This window comes from Macadamia integrifolia, chromosome 1 (assembly GCF_013358625.1).
Source record: "Macadamia integrifolia cultivar HAES 741 chromosome 1, SCU_Mint_v3, whole genome shotgun sequence".
In the NCBI taxonomy this organism is placed as follows: domain Eukaryota; kingdom Viridiplantae; phylum Streptophyta; class Magnoliopsida; order Proteales; family Proteaceae; genus Macadamia; species Macadamia integrifolia.
Genome location: NC_056557.1, coordinates 32085307 through 32099502, shown reverse-complemented (window position 1 = coordinate 32099502; position 14196 = coordinate 32085307). Strand labels below are relative to the sequence as shown.

Below are 14196 nucleotides of genomic sequence, written 5' to 3'. Positions count from 1 at the left end.
GAGGAGCCCCAATGGCCGGCAAGACTGGCGAAAGGCCAGCAGTGTGAATAGGATTGGGGGCAGCAGAAACAGTGGCTGTATCCTCAATTCGTCTTGGCAGGGCTAGCGGAAGGCCAACAGCGATCACATGATTGGGGATAGCAGCAGTAGCATCTAAATTCATCTGATTAGTGACCAGGAAGGATGAAGAGTTGGGGATGACGCCTTCCAAGGCGTGAGAGGGCAACTGCTCAGAGGAGACATCAGCAGGGCCTATCGTGTGGCTAGTGAGGAGACAGAAACTTGGGTAGAGGTCTCGGTGGCCAATTGAACCAAGGAAGAAGTAGATGCATCAACAGTAGAGGCCAGTGGCAGGCAGCAGGGGGCCACAACTGCGGAGGGGGAGCCGTCAGGAGTAGGGGCGGAGATGGCGCTTTCCAAGGCGGCGAGAGGGGAGTCGACGGTGGAGATAACAACACTATTAAGCAAAAGGGGAGATGATGAGGTGGAGATGGTGCCTTCCAAGGCAACAATTCCGGCCGGCGAGCAGACATGCGGAAGAGACCTAAGGAGGTGGAGACACAAGGGCCTTCAACTGGGTCATGGCCAGAGGCAAATCGTAGCCGAAGGGGAGAGGAGGAATCGAGTAAAGCAGAAGGCGGATGTGGGTGCACGCATGATGCGGATCCGGGGTAATTGGATCGCTTACGGGCCCGCAAAGGAGCAATTAAATCAATCTCAAACAAAGCAGTGGCAAACTGGTAATTTCAATAAGGAATTTAGGACCTCTTTAAAGGGAAATAAGTGACTAGGGATGAAATAGGGATTAAAATTAGGATAAGGGGTGGTTCTGGAAATTAAATTCAGACTAGAGATAATTAGAAACAAAACTTTAGAAAGAAGGGGTTTTGTGAGAATAATAAAAAGTTCTGACCTCATGTGAAGTTTCCAAATTTAATCATCCTCAACTTCACGATTCCACAAAACCATAAGGAAACTGGTTTGATTTCCATTGGGATAACCTTCTCTTAAGAACCCCAACCAAGCTGGAAACTCAGTTCGACGTTGCTAATCCTATGGGCTCTGAACACGAACCCATACCCATCCAGATTATAGAATATTAGGCTTGAGAGTAAATTCTGAATCTGAACCTTGCGGATGTTAGGGTTCAGATCAGTGTCTTGATCTGGTTTCTCACCACAGGAGAGGTGTGAACCAGAGAGGCTCAGAGGGGTACATTGCCTAGGTACAGGCTGCCTTCAGTTCAAGTAATAGATCCAATCGATGGGTTTTGTTGGCTCTTCAGCAACGCAAGGTCGGGTTGGATGGATTGGAGCATGAGTTGGGCGAGATGGGAGCTGGGTTGGATAAAATAGTTGGGCCTGTCGGTTGGTAGGGGGGAGAAAGGAATGGGTCGGGTTATAAAGGTTGGCCGAATAAAGAGGGCGGTCTGAAGGAAACTTAGATAGCAATTGGACCGATAGGAACTGGTTTAATGGAAAGAAGGGAGGTTCAGGCTGGACCGGGCGGTTGGGGTTAGGAGGAGACAAAAAGGAGGGGGAAGGGGATGTCATGCAGATGAATCTCTTCGAAGGAGAGGGCGAAGAAGGAATAGGAAGGAAGGCAGGGGGTCAAATGCAGGGGAGGTGGAGAGGGCTCGAGGCGAAGGGTTCGAGGCTAAGACGCCGTCAACCAGTAGAAGGGAAGAGGATGGAGTCGCGACAGGAGGGACAGAGGAGAGGAGAGGATAGGGGAAGAAAAAGGAGGTGTCAGGGCAGGGGTAGTCTCAACAGGTTCACCTGGGCAGGCCAACACGGTGAAACGGTTCTTGCATGAAGGATCTTTAATCGGACCAGTGGTCAGAGACAAGGAAGCTAGGTTGCCTGAGGGCGGAGATTATGGCCTCTTTTCCTTCGTGGAGGCATTTTTGTTTTTGGTAGCTGATCCGTCAAAGGGTTTTTAGTAACCGGAGGAGCTATGGACACGTTGGTCGGCGGGGCAAGAGGATCTGGCAGCGAAGGCCCTCCGATTTCGGTCACAGGGATGTCCCCCTTTGTGACATTAGTATTATTTATATTTTTTTTTTTACAGAGCGTTGTGGAGTGACCAAAGCCCTTACAGGTGGAACACATTGGGGGAATCCATTCAAATCTGATTTCCTGCTCAAAAGATTGATCTTCTCCATCGAGAATGGTGATAGAGGAGGGCAAAATTCAGTCAGCCGGGATCTCGACACAAATGCTGGCGAAGGAGAGACGGTCCATGATTTTTGTTCTCTTGTCCGAATACAGAGGCTTACCAAGTATAGAACCATTGAGACTAAGGCCCTTGACACACCAGAAGTGAAGGGGGAGGTTTGGAAGGGAGATCCAGAGAGGAATGGAAGTCGGTTCTATGCGATGGAAAGAGGTACGCTCATCCCATTGCCTCAAGAAAATGGGTTTCTTACCCACAAAGCAGGGACCTCCATCAATGGCCACAAATTTGTCAATAGGGGAGGAGAAATTGAAGATGAAAATGCCATTATCAAGTATGAACGTGGAAAGAGAGCCAGAAGGTTTCCACTGATTGAGAAGAGAAGATTTGACCACAGAGAAAGGAGGCCGACTGCCCAGGATGGAACCGATAAGACAATGTTTCCATTTGCAGATTTCAGATTCCAAGAGACCAAGGGGCAAAGGCAGACAGGGATGGAGTTAAGGGAGGAGGGAGGGTGGAAATAGAGGAAGTGTCCAGAGGTGGGAGGCTAGGAGGAGGAGGAAGCAGGGGAAGAAGAGACAACAGAGGACCAGGGCCGACAGGTGGTAGAAGGGGAGAGAGGAGGAATGGGAGGGGAGGAAGGGTTTGGAATAGGTGTGTTTCCGTCGGCGGGAGCCGGCGGAGGGAGGAGGTGGGGCATGGGTTCAGGTCATTGGTGATAGGCTTCTGACTATGAGTTTTTCATAGATTAATGGCAAATCTAGGGCTTCAAGACCTCCCAATCTGAGGTTCGATGCTTTCTTACTGGTGGTGATGGTGGAGTTTTTTTTTTTTACATTAGGAATGGAGCTCGGATACTATTAACGGCTATGAAATAGTCATTCCTATAATCGCTAGACCCTGAAGGGGAAGACTAGCCATGTTAAGAAGTCAACCTGCTCTGCTAAAATTATAGCCGTTGGAGACTCTTTTTGGTCAATATTTTTTCCATTCCTTGACCTCTATTTACATAGGCTTTGGGAGAGTTTTTACAATACTTTACAACAACAACCATAACCTTATCCCTACTAAATGGGGTCAGCTTTGTGAAATAAATTAGTAGATCATTCATTGAGGCTTAGAGCTTCAGTTGTGAGCATAGTTGTCAAGGCGGTTTGCCTGGGGCCTAGGCGGCAGTCGCCTTGTTGTACTGCATGTTGCCTTGGGTTTTGTCTCTTATTTATGCCAAATATCATTTAAGTAACTTAAGATATTATTCATAAATAAACAAACACCCCTTATTTGAATCCAATAAAAATAGTTTAAAAATCAAATTCCAAAAGGATAAAAAGTCAACCCCCAGTCCAAGAAAAAAATAGTATTTTGGTTATAGGGGCGATTTTCAACTTTAAAATGCTGGGATTTTTCTCAATTATGAAAATTTTATAAATTCTATCATGTTAAAGCATTGCTAAAAACCAAAAGTCCGGTAAAATAATCTTTTGTTTTGATATCCATAAAATTATTTTCATTCAAACGATTTTAACAACATTCGCGCACTTGAAAATAAGTTTAACTAAAGCATAACTTTGTCGTTACAACTCAGATTTAAGTAATCTTAAATTTGTTGGAAAACTGGTTTTATGTTATAACTAATACAAAAAGTCTCATGTAAAATTTAAATAATTTGACTAGTCAAACTTATTATAGGACAAGAGCATTTCTCTAAATGTTGATTTTTTTATAACTTAATATGACTTGATGTTAATTTTTATGATTTAATATGGCTAAATGTTGATTTTTAATGACTTGATGTTGCTTAATCCTAATTTTTTTTTATGATACAAGGTATATATAGCTTACTTAATAGTATTAGAAAATAAGGAAAATAAAAATAACACTTGGTCGCCTTGTTTGCCTTAAGGCGGGCGCCTTCTCGCCTAAACACTTAGACAACCCTCCACCGCCTTGGTTTACCTTGGCGCCATACCAACTATGGTTGTGAAAATCATTCAATTATTATTCATTCGTATACTCACGTTCTTATAGGTTTAGTCGTGCTTTAAATTGTATCTTTAGCATGTGAAACATAGTTGCATATCTTCATTGGAAGATTATGGTTGTAAAAGGTTATCAGTGTTGAGCCTTGGAAACTCTAGGTTTGAGTGCGAGCTGAAACATTTGGGTTGATTGTGAACGCGGGAAAACAATTGTGGAAGGCTTGATCAATGCCAGTGGGAAATTAATCTATAGTGGAAAGTCTGAGAGTGGGATCTCTTGGTAGTGGATGTATGCAAGGTTGCCAAACCACTTTAATTCTTTGTTTCTATCTGTTGAATGGAGTAATGACTTGTGTCTAACATGACACTAACCTTCTTTATTTATAATAATGGAGAGAATGTTCTAGAATATTACGAGGACAATTAAACCCCTAAAGGACCTAAGGACTTGTTTGGATTCTAACAACATCCTTAAAACCCATTATTACAACACTCCCCCTCAAGCTCGTGCCTAGATATTACATATGCCCAACTTGTAGATAAGGGAATGAAACATCTTACTTCTAAGATCTTTAGTAAATACATCAGTGTGTTGTTCACTACTGGGAACAAAAGGCACAATGATAAGACCCATATCCAGCTTCTCTTTGGTGATGTGCCGATCAGTCTCCACATACGTTTGATCATGCTAGACAGGGTTGTGAACAATGTTGATGGCTGATTTGCTATCACAAAATAGCTTCATAGCAAGGGTAGCAAGGACAGCCAAATCTGTAAGAAGACCATGAAGCCATGGAAGCTCACAATTGCTATGAGCCTTAGCATGGAATTCTACTTCAGCACTTGAGCGTGCAACCACGGCTTGCTTCTTACTTTGCTAGGTAATAAGGTTATCACCAACAAAGGTGCCATAACCAGTGGTAGACCTACGGTCGTTAGGAGAACCTACCCAATCAACATCCGTGAAGGCCTCAACCCTTAGGTGATTATGAGGAGAAAAAAGGATGCCAGGTCGTGGGGCAGATTTCAAGTGACGGAGAATATGCAACACAAATTCCATATGCGTCGAGTAGGGATCATGCATGTACTGACTAACCAAGCCAACGACATATGCTATCTCAGGGTGTGTATAAGAAAGATATTAAATGCCCAACTAATATCTGATTTCTCCCTTTGTCCACATAGTCTCCTTTCTTGCTAACCAGATGGCCATTAGCTTCAATTGGAGTATCTGTTGGCTTGCACTCCAACATACATGTCTCAGAAAGAAGGTCAAGCACATACTTTCGCTGAGACAAGTAGATTCCACTAGACGACCTGGCAACTTTAATGCCAAGAAAGTAACAAAGTTGTCCTAAATCTTTGATCTCGAATCCCTCACCCAGGTATTCTTGAGACGAGAAATCTCTGTCAGATCATCACCAGTAACAACAATATCATCTACATAGACAATCAAGAGAGAAATCTTTCCACCAAATCTCTTGATGAACAGAGTGTGGTTGGATTGCTTTGAGAATTGCCTGTAGCAATCATAGCCTTGTGAAAATGCTTGAACCAAGCACGAGGGAATTGCTTCAGCCCATATAATGCACACTTCAACTTGCACACCTTCCCTTGGGTTTTGGAGCAAGTGAACCTAGGAGGAATGTCCATATACACTGCATTCTCAAGTTCCCCATAAAGGAGAAAGCATTCTTCACGTCCAGCTGTTGAAGGTCCCAACCTAAGTTAATAGTACAGGATAAGATAACAGGGATTGTGTTCAAATTAGCAACTGGGGCAACTGTCTCTTAGTAGTCAATCCCACAAGTCTGAGTGAAGCCCTTGGCAATACATCTGGCCTTGTAACGATCCACTGTACCATCAGCCTTCTGTTTAACTGTGAAGACCCAACTTACAACCGTCTTCTTCTTTGAGGGAAGAACACTAGATCCCATGTGTCATTCTTCTTTAGAGCCCGCATCTACTCAACCATAGCTGCTTGGAATTGTGAGTCTACACTCGCTTACTGCCAGGTATAGGGAATAAACACAGAGGACAAAGAAGACACAAAACTATAGTAAGATGGAGAAAACGGGTCATTCGAAATAATTTTAGCAATAGGATGTAAAGCACAAGACCTAGTGCCTTTGCGAACAGCAATGGGCAACTCAAGAGAAGGATCAACACTATTAACTGGTAATTCCTTTTAGTCCAAGGAAACCTTATCACATTGTAATTTTATATTCTGTTTTGGTTTAATCCTATTAATAAAAGCAAGGTCAGCGATAGAAGCTTCTACACACAAGTTCTATTGCTGAACCTCTTCCTTCTCTTTCTCTTCATCGTTTCTTCTCTGATTTGTTATCTGGTTGACTGGTTACTTTGTTCCTGTTAATGTTACAAGATGCTTATTACAATCTCTAATAATTCAGAGTGAACTTCAAACATTGCTGCTGGTCCTGAGAAAGAGATCTTTCCTATGCCAGCCAACATGTTTTTCTGAGTTGTAGTTTAAAATTCTTATCTAACTACTTTGGTCTCCCAAAATTGGAACAGGTTTTCTTGTCAAAATTAATTGGTAATTGTGACAAGGTTTACAGCGCCTGTCAGCAAACTTTTCCCTTGTATCAGAAAATAGTGAAATATCTGATCTTCTTTATGAAAACAAAATAACTGAACAGATTCATCTATTTTTTTTTTTTTTTATTTCCACCACAAGTCTATTCTCTTGTTCAGAAGCAATCTTTAAATTTTCTGTAGTACTCATTTCACTTATGACTTTCCATTATTTAACTTGAATCGCTAACTTTTTCTTGTCTTTTTGCTGGACTTTTATTGATTCTTCCTCAATAAACCATGTGCTGTCTATCAGGAAAAACTCCCAATGTAAGTTTCCTCTTATGTTGGTTTACTGCCATTACTTTATGCAAATTGATTGTGTATCAATGAGTATCAGTGCCATAACTCAAAATAATGCACTGTAAACCAAGATATGGAACATGCCATTCAATTTGAAACTTGATCTTCAATGTGATCATTTGATGATCCCTTGAAAGTACCAAAAAGTTGGACTTTACAATCATGGTGAGCCTTGATTATCTGAACGACATTTTTCATATGGTGGAAAAATGTCTGAAAAAAGGTCACGATACAAGTCCATTAATTGTTGGGCCACTAAGACAAACACAGTATGTTCAATAGCTTGATATCTTAACCTTGGTGCGACTCATGACGATTCAAATTATTGGATGTGCAACACTACTTGACATATGGCTTGGCTTAGTCACTATTTTTTTTTTTTCATTGCAGTTGGTTATAATCTTAGCTATGTTCCTCTTTTTGTAATGGAAAAACCCAAACATTAAGGTCCAACTATGAAAATGTGTAAGATACATCCACAATTATAGATCATTATAAACAGATAGTATGTTTATCTTAAACAGCTTTTGAGCTAAAGCATTTGTAAAAATATAAGAGCAGGAAAAACAGATGTGAGAAATTTGTTAGACTTCCTATTTTTTCCAGTGTGGGACTGTTTGCATTCTTTATGTTTGTTTTATCTTTGGCAGATTCCCAAAGATGTCCTCCTTCACATACTCGGACATTCGAAAGTATACATGGAAGTAATTAAAAAAATAATCAACTCGACTGTTGCTGATTATGTAGAAAAGGCAAGTGGCTTAAAAATCTTGTCAATATTGTTAATTTATATGCATTTTATTGAAAAGTTCAAAAGAGGCCTGACTAAAGCACCCATACATGCACAGTTTTCAGATATTAGCTCATTACTGTGGTTCTTCAAGTCAGTTGTGTGTTCGTTTCATTCCCTTTTTTTTCTTTTCACATTAATGTTTCTTATAAAAAATGACATTCAAAATTTCTGCTAGAACTAATTGGGTGGCTACAGTCATCTTCCTTATTTAGCATTTGTACATTGTAAGGGTTGAATCATCAATTTTTTTTTTTTTTTGGTTATTTACCCGGAACTTAACTGGGTACTCTGGCCGGACCCTTCCCTAGATTTTAATAATAATAGGGATAAATTAAGAATACAATGGGATTGAATCATCAATTCTGATGTGGGAGATTAGTGAGATAAACCATTTTGAAATACTGCTTCAATTTTACTACTTTTGTCTTCTTTTTATGTCTCATACGCATTACCCTAAATTTTTAAATTTCTCCCACATTCTCATATAGTAATATATTTGTACAATCGTAACTGTATTTACATCCTACGAAATAAATAACTAGTTTTGATCAAGTTCTGTGATTTTGTTTTCTTTCTTTTAACTGTTTCAGGAAGGTTTGAAAGTCACAAGTGATTTGAGAGTTCATCAGAGCTTTGAAGAACTAGAATCTACATTTGAACCTGGTGAAACATTCAGCCTTGATGCTGTAATTCAGCTTCAAGGGGAAAATGTATAACGCCCGTAATGTTGAGTATTCATCTCATCACATTCTCTCATTTTGAATTACATTACTCCATCCAGGAATTTCATATGTTTTTCAGCAAAGTAAAATTGTGACAGATGAGACCACCTGATGCAGTGAATCCTCGATGCTTGTAGCCTCTTGACTCTCCATTATGTTGGTTGATCTCATAATTTTATATTTGATGTTTTCGAACTAGGAAGGTTTGTGACTGGAAGGGGTTCCAAATTTCAATTTAGATGACTTGTTCATATATTAATCTTCTCCCGATTTCTGACCGCTCCTTTGTTTTTGAAAAATAAATTTGAGTTTCCAAAATCCCATTCCAAATCCAGGTCACCGGGGGGGGGGGGGGGATATGGCCATTCTGCCACTGCCTACTCAGTGAAGTTTATCATAAATGGAAATCTCGAGGATACAGCCAGGGTATGTATAATGTATTTATCCATTGGAAAGAGGATTGTCATTTCTCTTAAGGAGGTGGTATTCAGAGTGACCTGCCAAGGCCTTTCGGCGGAATAAATTACTTATGCAGTACTGTAGAAGGTCTAGGTTTTACAATTGTGGCCTGAAAGAAACTAATGTGAAATAGTTCAAAATTTAAAGTTCAGGGCCTCAGAATTTTATGAGGAACGTAACTGTAAAGATCATAATTTAAAAAGTTCATATCTATGCCACCATGGGTGTGTGGGTGGGTGGAATTTAGACTACCACCGGCCATGCGGCAAAAATGGGTGGGTCCTTGTTAAATGTACTGCACCAACCTCAATGATCAATTTTGAGCCCAAAATAACTGGGGGAAGCACCTCAAAAGGGAGTTCAGAATATATGACATTGAAACCAACCCAAACTTAATGGGGTTTCACTTTGGTGTCTTGACTTTGAGTCTTCATGAAGACCATTAACTTTGACTTTGAAGCTAGAAATGCTTCTTGGTGGACAGGAGCTGCATTACATGTTCAAGGATGCATGCTGGGCAATGAATAACTTTGAAGAAATTACCTTGTTTATTTCATCCACAAGCACCGGTTGTTCATGGCGAAATTCATTTATGTGGACATTTATTTGCTTGGATGCCTTGGATGTCATAATTATTTTCATAGGCCAAAACTGAAATGTTTCTTGATGTTCTTCAAAATTTATAAAAGGAGATTTCTATTCAAAGTGAAAAATTTAGGTGTGTCAATTGGTCTGTTTGGACCAGTTTTGGTTTGGTATCATCGGTTTTGGTGTGAGGATGAGTGAAATTAAAACATGAACCAATAAGGATGCACCAGTGTTGGTTTCCTATCGGATTCTCTTATTGGCTTGGTCTCAGTTTGGTTTTGATTTACCAAGTAAATATATTCAAAAGTAAGAAAAAATATGTTTTTTTATTTTTATTTTTATTATATATATATATATATATATACATTGGGTTGGTATAAATTTTTTTTATCGGATTATATTAGTTTCAGTCCAGTTCTTTAAGTTTGGTGTCTTATTGTTTTCAATGTGGTCCAATTTGATTTTGGTCTCACTAAACTTCAGCCCGAAATAAGATCCAATAAGCTCATATTGGTTTCGATTCGATTTAGTTTTATTTGGTTTCATGAGTTCAGTTAAAAATTTTTTTTTTCAGATTATATTGGTTTCAGTCCAGTTCTTTAAGTTTGGTGTCTTATCGGTTTTAATGTGGTCCGATTTGGTTTTGATCTCACTAAATTTCAGCCCGAAATGAGATCTAAGAAGCTCATATTGGTTTCGATTTGATTTAGTTTCAGTTGGTTTCATCAGTTCGGGCTAGGTTTTGACACCTTAGAAACTTTCTAGAATATGATTATACTCATCATTTGGGCCCACAATAATGACCTAAAAAATTCTTGACTTCCTTTTTTTTTCTTTTTAATGTTTAATTTTTTTTTTTAAAATATACGGTAAAAAAAAACTCTTGAATTCCACCTAATTAATCTCTCAGCTTTTCCACAAATTAGGTATGGATTACTAGAATAGAAATAGTTTGCATAAAAGCTTTAATGAAAAATGAAAGATGAAAGATGAAATATTTTTACCGTCCCATTGATATAGCATTTGGGGAAGGAGATTGAGGCCACTTACACAAAAATGGTTGTTTGAAATGAGTGCAATGCAACTGGATTAATACTTGTCGAATCTCAACCTACTTCTATCACTTTTGAAGTTTTTCTCTTAGCTTTGTGGTGTTGTTTCTATGAGCATAAATCATTGAAGATCTAAAGATTTTATTTCACGTATCACTCAAAATTCCCTTGAAACTTCCCACTTTAAGGATGAAAAAATTATGCTATAACAAGTGTTGGTGCAAAAGCTACCAAAGAAGGGTTTTTTCTTGCCGGTTATCATAGAGGTGAAGTAGGGAGTTTGAAGATGGTTGGAGATGAGATATAAAAGAGAAAGTAGGTGGATAGAAACAGACTGTTGATGATTGTATGTAAATCCAACTTTCTATCAGTGATTTAACCCGTCATTGCCAAACAAAAGCTAAAATTTCAATAAATGCAGTAAGTATGTGTCACACCCCATTCCCACTAGGATATCAACGGTGTGAATAAGATGTTTACCTATCTTATATCTCTACCAGGATCTGTGATAGTAATACCTTAACCATCACAATCACAATAAAAACTGAATCATTTAAAATCATAGCAGCGGAATCAGAGTATAAATATAGTGGAATCATGTAAATCAAGTTGGGGAAGAACTAATGTTAAACATATATTACATAGTCAGTTTATTCTTCACCACATTTACCAAAACATAGATATCGTAACCCATAAAATAGCATAAAAAAATATAGCACCGAAGAAGATGGCACCCCGCTCTTGGCTCAGGGTGCAGTATATGCACAAGTATCGCAAGCACAGTTGGGATTGTGCTCCTTAAGCTTTGGTGTCCACCAGCCACCACCATACTCACCCATAGAAGAGGATGTATCACTACCTAATGGCATGACGTTACCTACATCATCATCTAAAAAACAACAAGCATGTGGTGTGAGCTCAAACTAGCGCAGTGAGGGATGAGGTTCATGCAAGCACACAAACATAGACTATAATGCGAGAATGATGATTCATTTTACTTTAACCACCTAACATACAAAGTCAGGTTCATGCTACTATGACACATTAGATTGTATCCCTGCTCCCAAAAATCGTAAATCGGTCACCCGGCGATACAAACCCTAGTCGTGATTAGGAGCCTATCGGTCCCGGAATGTGACTACTTGTCACCCAACAAACCTTTGATAACCCCCTCCTGATAGTCATGACACCGAAATTACCATCAGCCACGCTAGATTAGTTTCTGCTTTCAGTAACAATTGCCTCGTACCATGGAAGTGGCATTCTAAAAGGATTCATCGAACATACCACAGTTGGATTATCGAACCTTACCTTTATTGGTAAGGGATCGTAGCACACGTAGTGGAACCTAACCACAATATGCTACATGTGTCACACCCTGTTCTCACAGAACCGGACTGAGTTAACTCCTATTAACCCAAAACCTACCAGGATCATCTGATGCAGTAACCACAACACAACATACACAACTAAAGAAAGTAAAATTTGTATTTTAGCGGAAGTTTTTTATGTATATACCTATAAATACCTCAATACTCTTGATACCAAAATTGTGTTACATAGTAAATATGGGCCCGTAGGCGTGATATATACATAAGAAATTCGATTTAAATATCTAGAGCACAAAAGTGGTAACATAACAAAGAATAAAAAAGAATCTCGGGTCGGTATCACTGTTGTTGTCCTACAACACAGCTCTAGCATAGGCACTCAATAGCGTGCCCAAGATCTTCAGGGACCCACTAGTCCTCAACTGAAAATTCTATACTGAGTCTCGGCTCTAGCACCTCAGCCGAAAAACCTGTAAAATCATCTAAAAATGGTGTGCACGTGGGACGAGCTCAATAGTCCAGTAAGTGAGAAGAAAGACCAAGCAAGCATTCACAATACAAATGAACCTATATGCATGCAAAATCCATTTTTATTATCCTAAATCACCTAAGCAACATTGCTAAGTCATAGTTTATGTGTTACTCACAACCATAGTGCACGTATACCTCAGGTATGAGTCGTGAACCCCATCCCCCGATACGCCCATAGGGTTGTTGGGGAAGGCCAGCTGTGGGTACCTGAAAAAATAAATTGTTGTTCCTCATTGACATTAAAATAAATGACATTAAATTAAATTAGGCCTTGCCCTGTATTAAAGTAAATGCAGTATGATTGGCCCTCTGATTATATCACCAAAGTTGCTGACTGTCCTAGTTATTAGCCGGGTATACTTCTAACTGCCACCATTAGTACACAACCTCGGGCTTCCACCCAGTGATATACCCAACACCTAAACCCTTACTGGGAAGGGTCGTAGCACAGGGAAATGTCATTCTTAATTGCATACTTCTATACGAGATAGTGTGACTGCATAGTGCCATCGCATCCCATTCCACGGGCCACCAATGTATTCGTTTCCAAGCCGACTACGACATCTAATCTAGCAATGCATCATATTCAATAATTGGAATCATCCATCTCATAATCCATGACAAGCATTAAGCATTTGAAATGTAAAGCACAATAACACATATTATAATTGAGTTGTTAAAATACACCAGTAAAGCATGCAAATAGCATTCAAGAATTGCTAATCTACACACAAATAGAATGATGACATGATTAGTGTACATATAGGATAAATGATACAAAACACTCCATAATTAAATTCAACATCCTCTCCCAACTTACTTGTTACGTACAATAGCTCATGCTCGGTACGAGCGAGATCTGGCTCGAGAAGACGCGAGTTCCTAGTAGAACCTAACATAAGCCAGTGAGTTTAGCATTTTTCCACTTTGGGGTCAAAGTCAACGAAGTATGATGTTTAAAATGTGTTTAAAATCATGAAAGAAGGTTTCCTGTCCATTTTGAGCTCAAACGGAACCTAAACTGTTTGACTGGTAGGTGGAGCGGCAGGCCAGATCGCCCACCAGTCCTCGCCCACCGCTCAACCCAGGGGCTCTGCCAGGACCAATGGGCCAGGTTGCCTACAGGTCCTTGCCTGTTGGATGGGCCAGAAACCCAATTAAAAAGGGTGGGCTCTGGATTTGTGGGTCCAATCACTTTCCATGGCACCCACTAGTCAAAACTGGAATTTTGCTATTCACTTCCATTCTTCATCCCACCTTGGAAAAACCACAAGGGGTCGATTCGACAGCATTTTCCATACATCTAAGGTCCCATATTGTGATTCTAAACTAGATCTAGGGTCGATTCAAAGTTTTAAGCACAGATCTTACCTCTTTACTCAAGAACACCTTCAAAACTCCAAATCTCTTCTTCAACTCAAGAAATCATCAAATGCTCTTCAAATCTTGTGATTTCTTTATCTAAAACCTTCAAAATCAATATGTAGGTCTTCCATTAAACCTTAGATTCATCTTCTCAAGTGGGATTAATAAGATCTAAAGGATTTCTACCCGAATCAAAGGGTTTCACTTAGGGTTTCTTGAGGGTTTAAGAAATATTGCCTTCACTCACCTCAAATCGTAGATCTCAAGACAAGGATCACTTTTCCGGCGCTGAAATGG

General features: G+C 39.7%; 1 protein-coding gene across 6 annotated transcripts in view; it reads left to right on the top strand.

The window, feature by feature from the left end:
* LOC122084204 (trigger factor) overlaps nt 1-8824 on the top strand; it is a 34350-nt gene extending 25526 nt beyond the window's left edge. For 5 of the 6 annotated variants that reach the window (XM_042652289.1, XM_042652296.1, XM_042652317.1 and 2 more), the window contains 3 exons: nt 7012-7025; nt 7709-7810; nt 8442-8824. In XM_042652289.1, coding sequence (XP_042508223.1) covers nt 7012-7025; nt 7709-7810; nt 8442-8567 — 242 coding nt within the window. In that variant the 3' untranslated portion in view covers nt 8568-8824. The remainder of the gene's footprint in view (nt 1-7011; nt 7026-7708; nt 7811-8441) is intronic. The other variant, XM_042652324.1, reaches the window with a different exon arrangement.
* Nucleotides 8825-14196: the final 5372 nt, after the last annotated feature.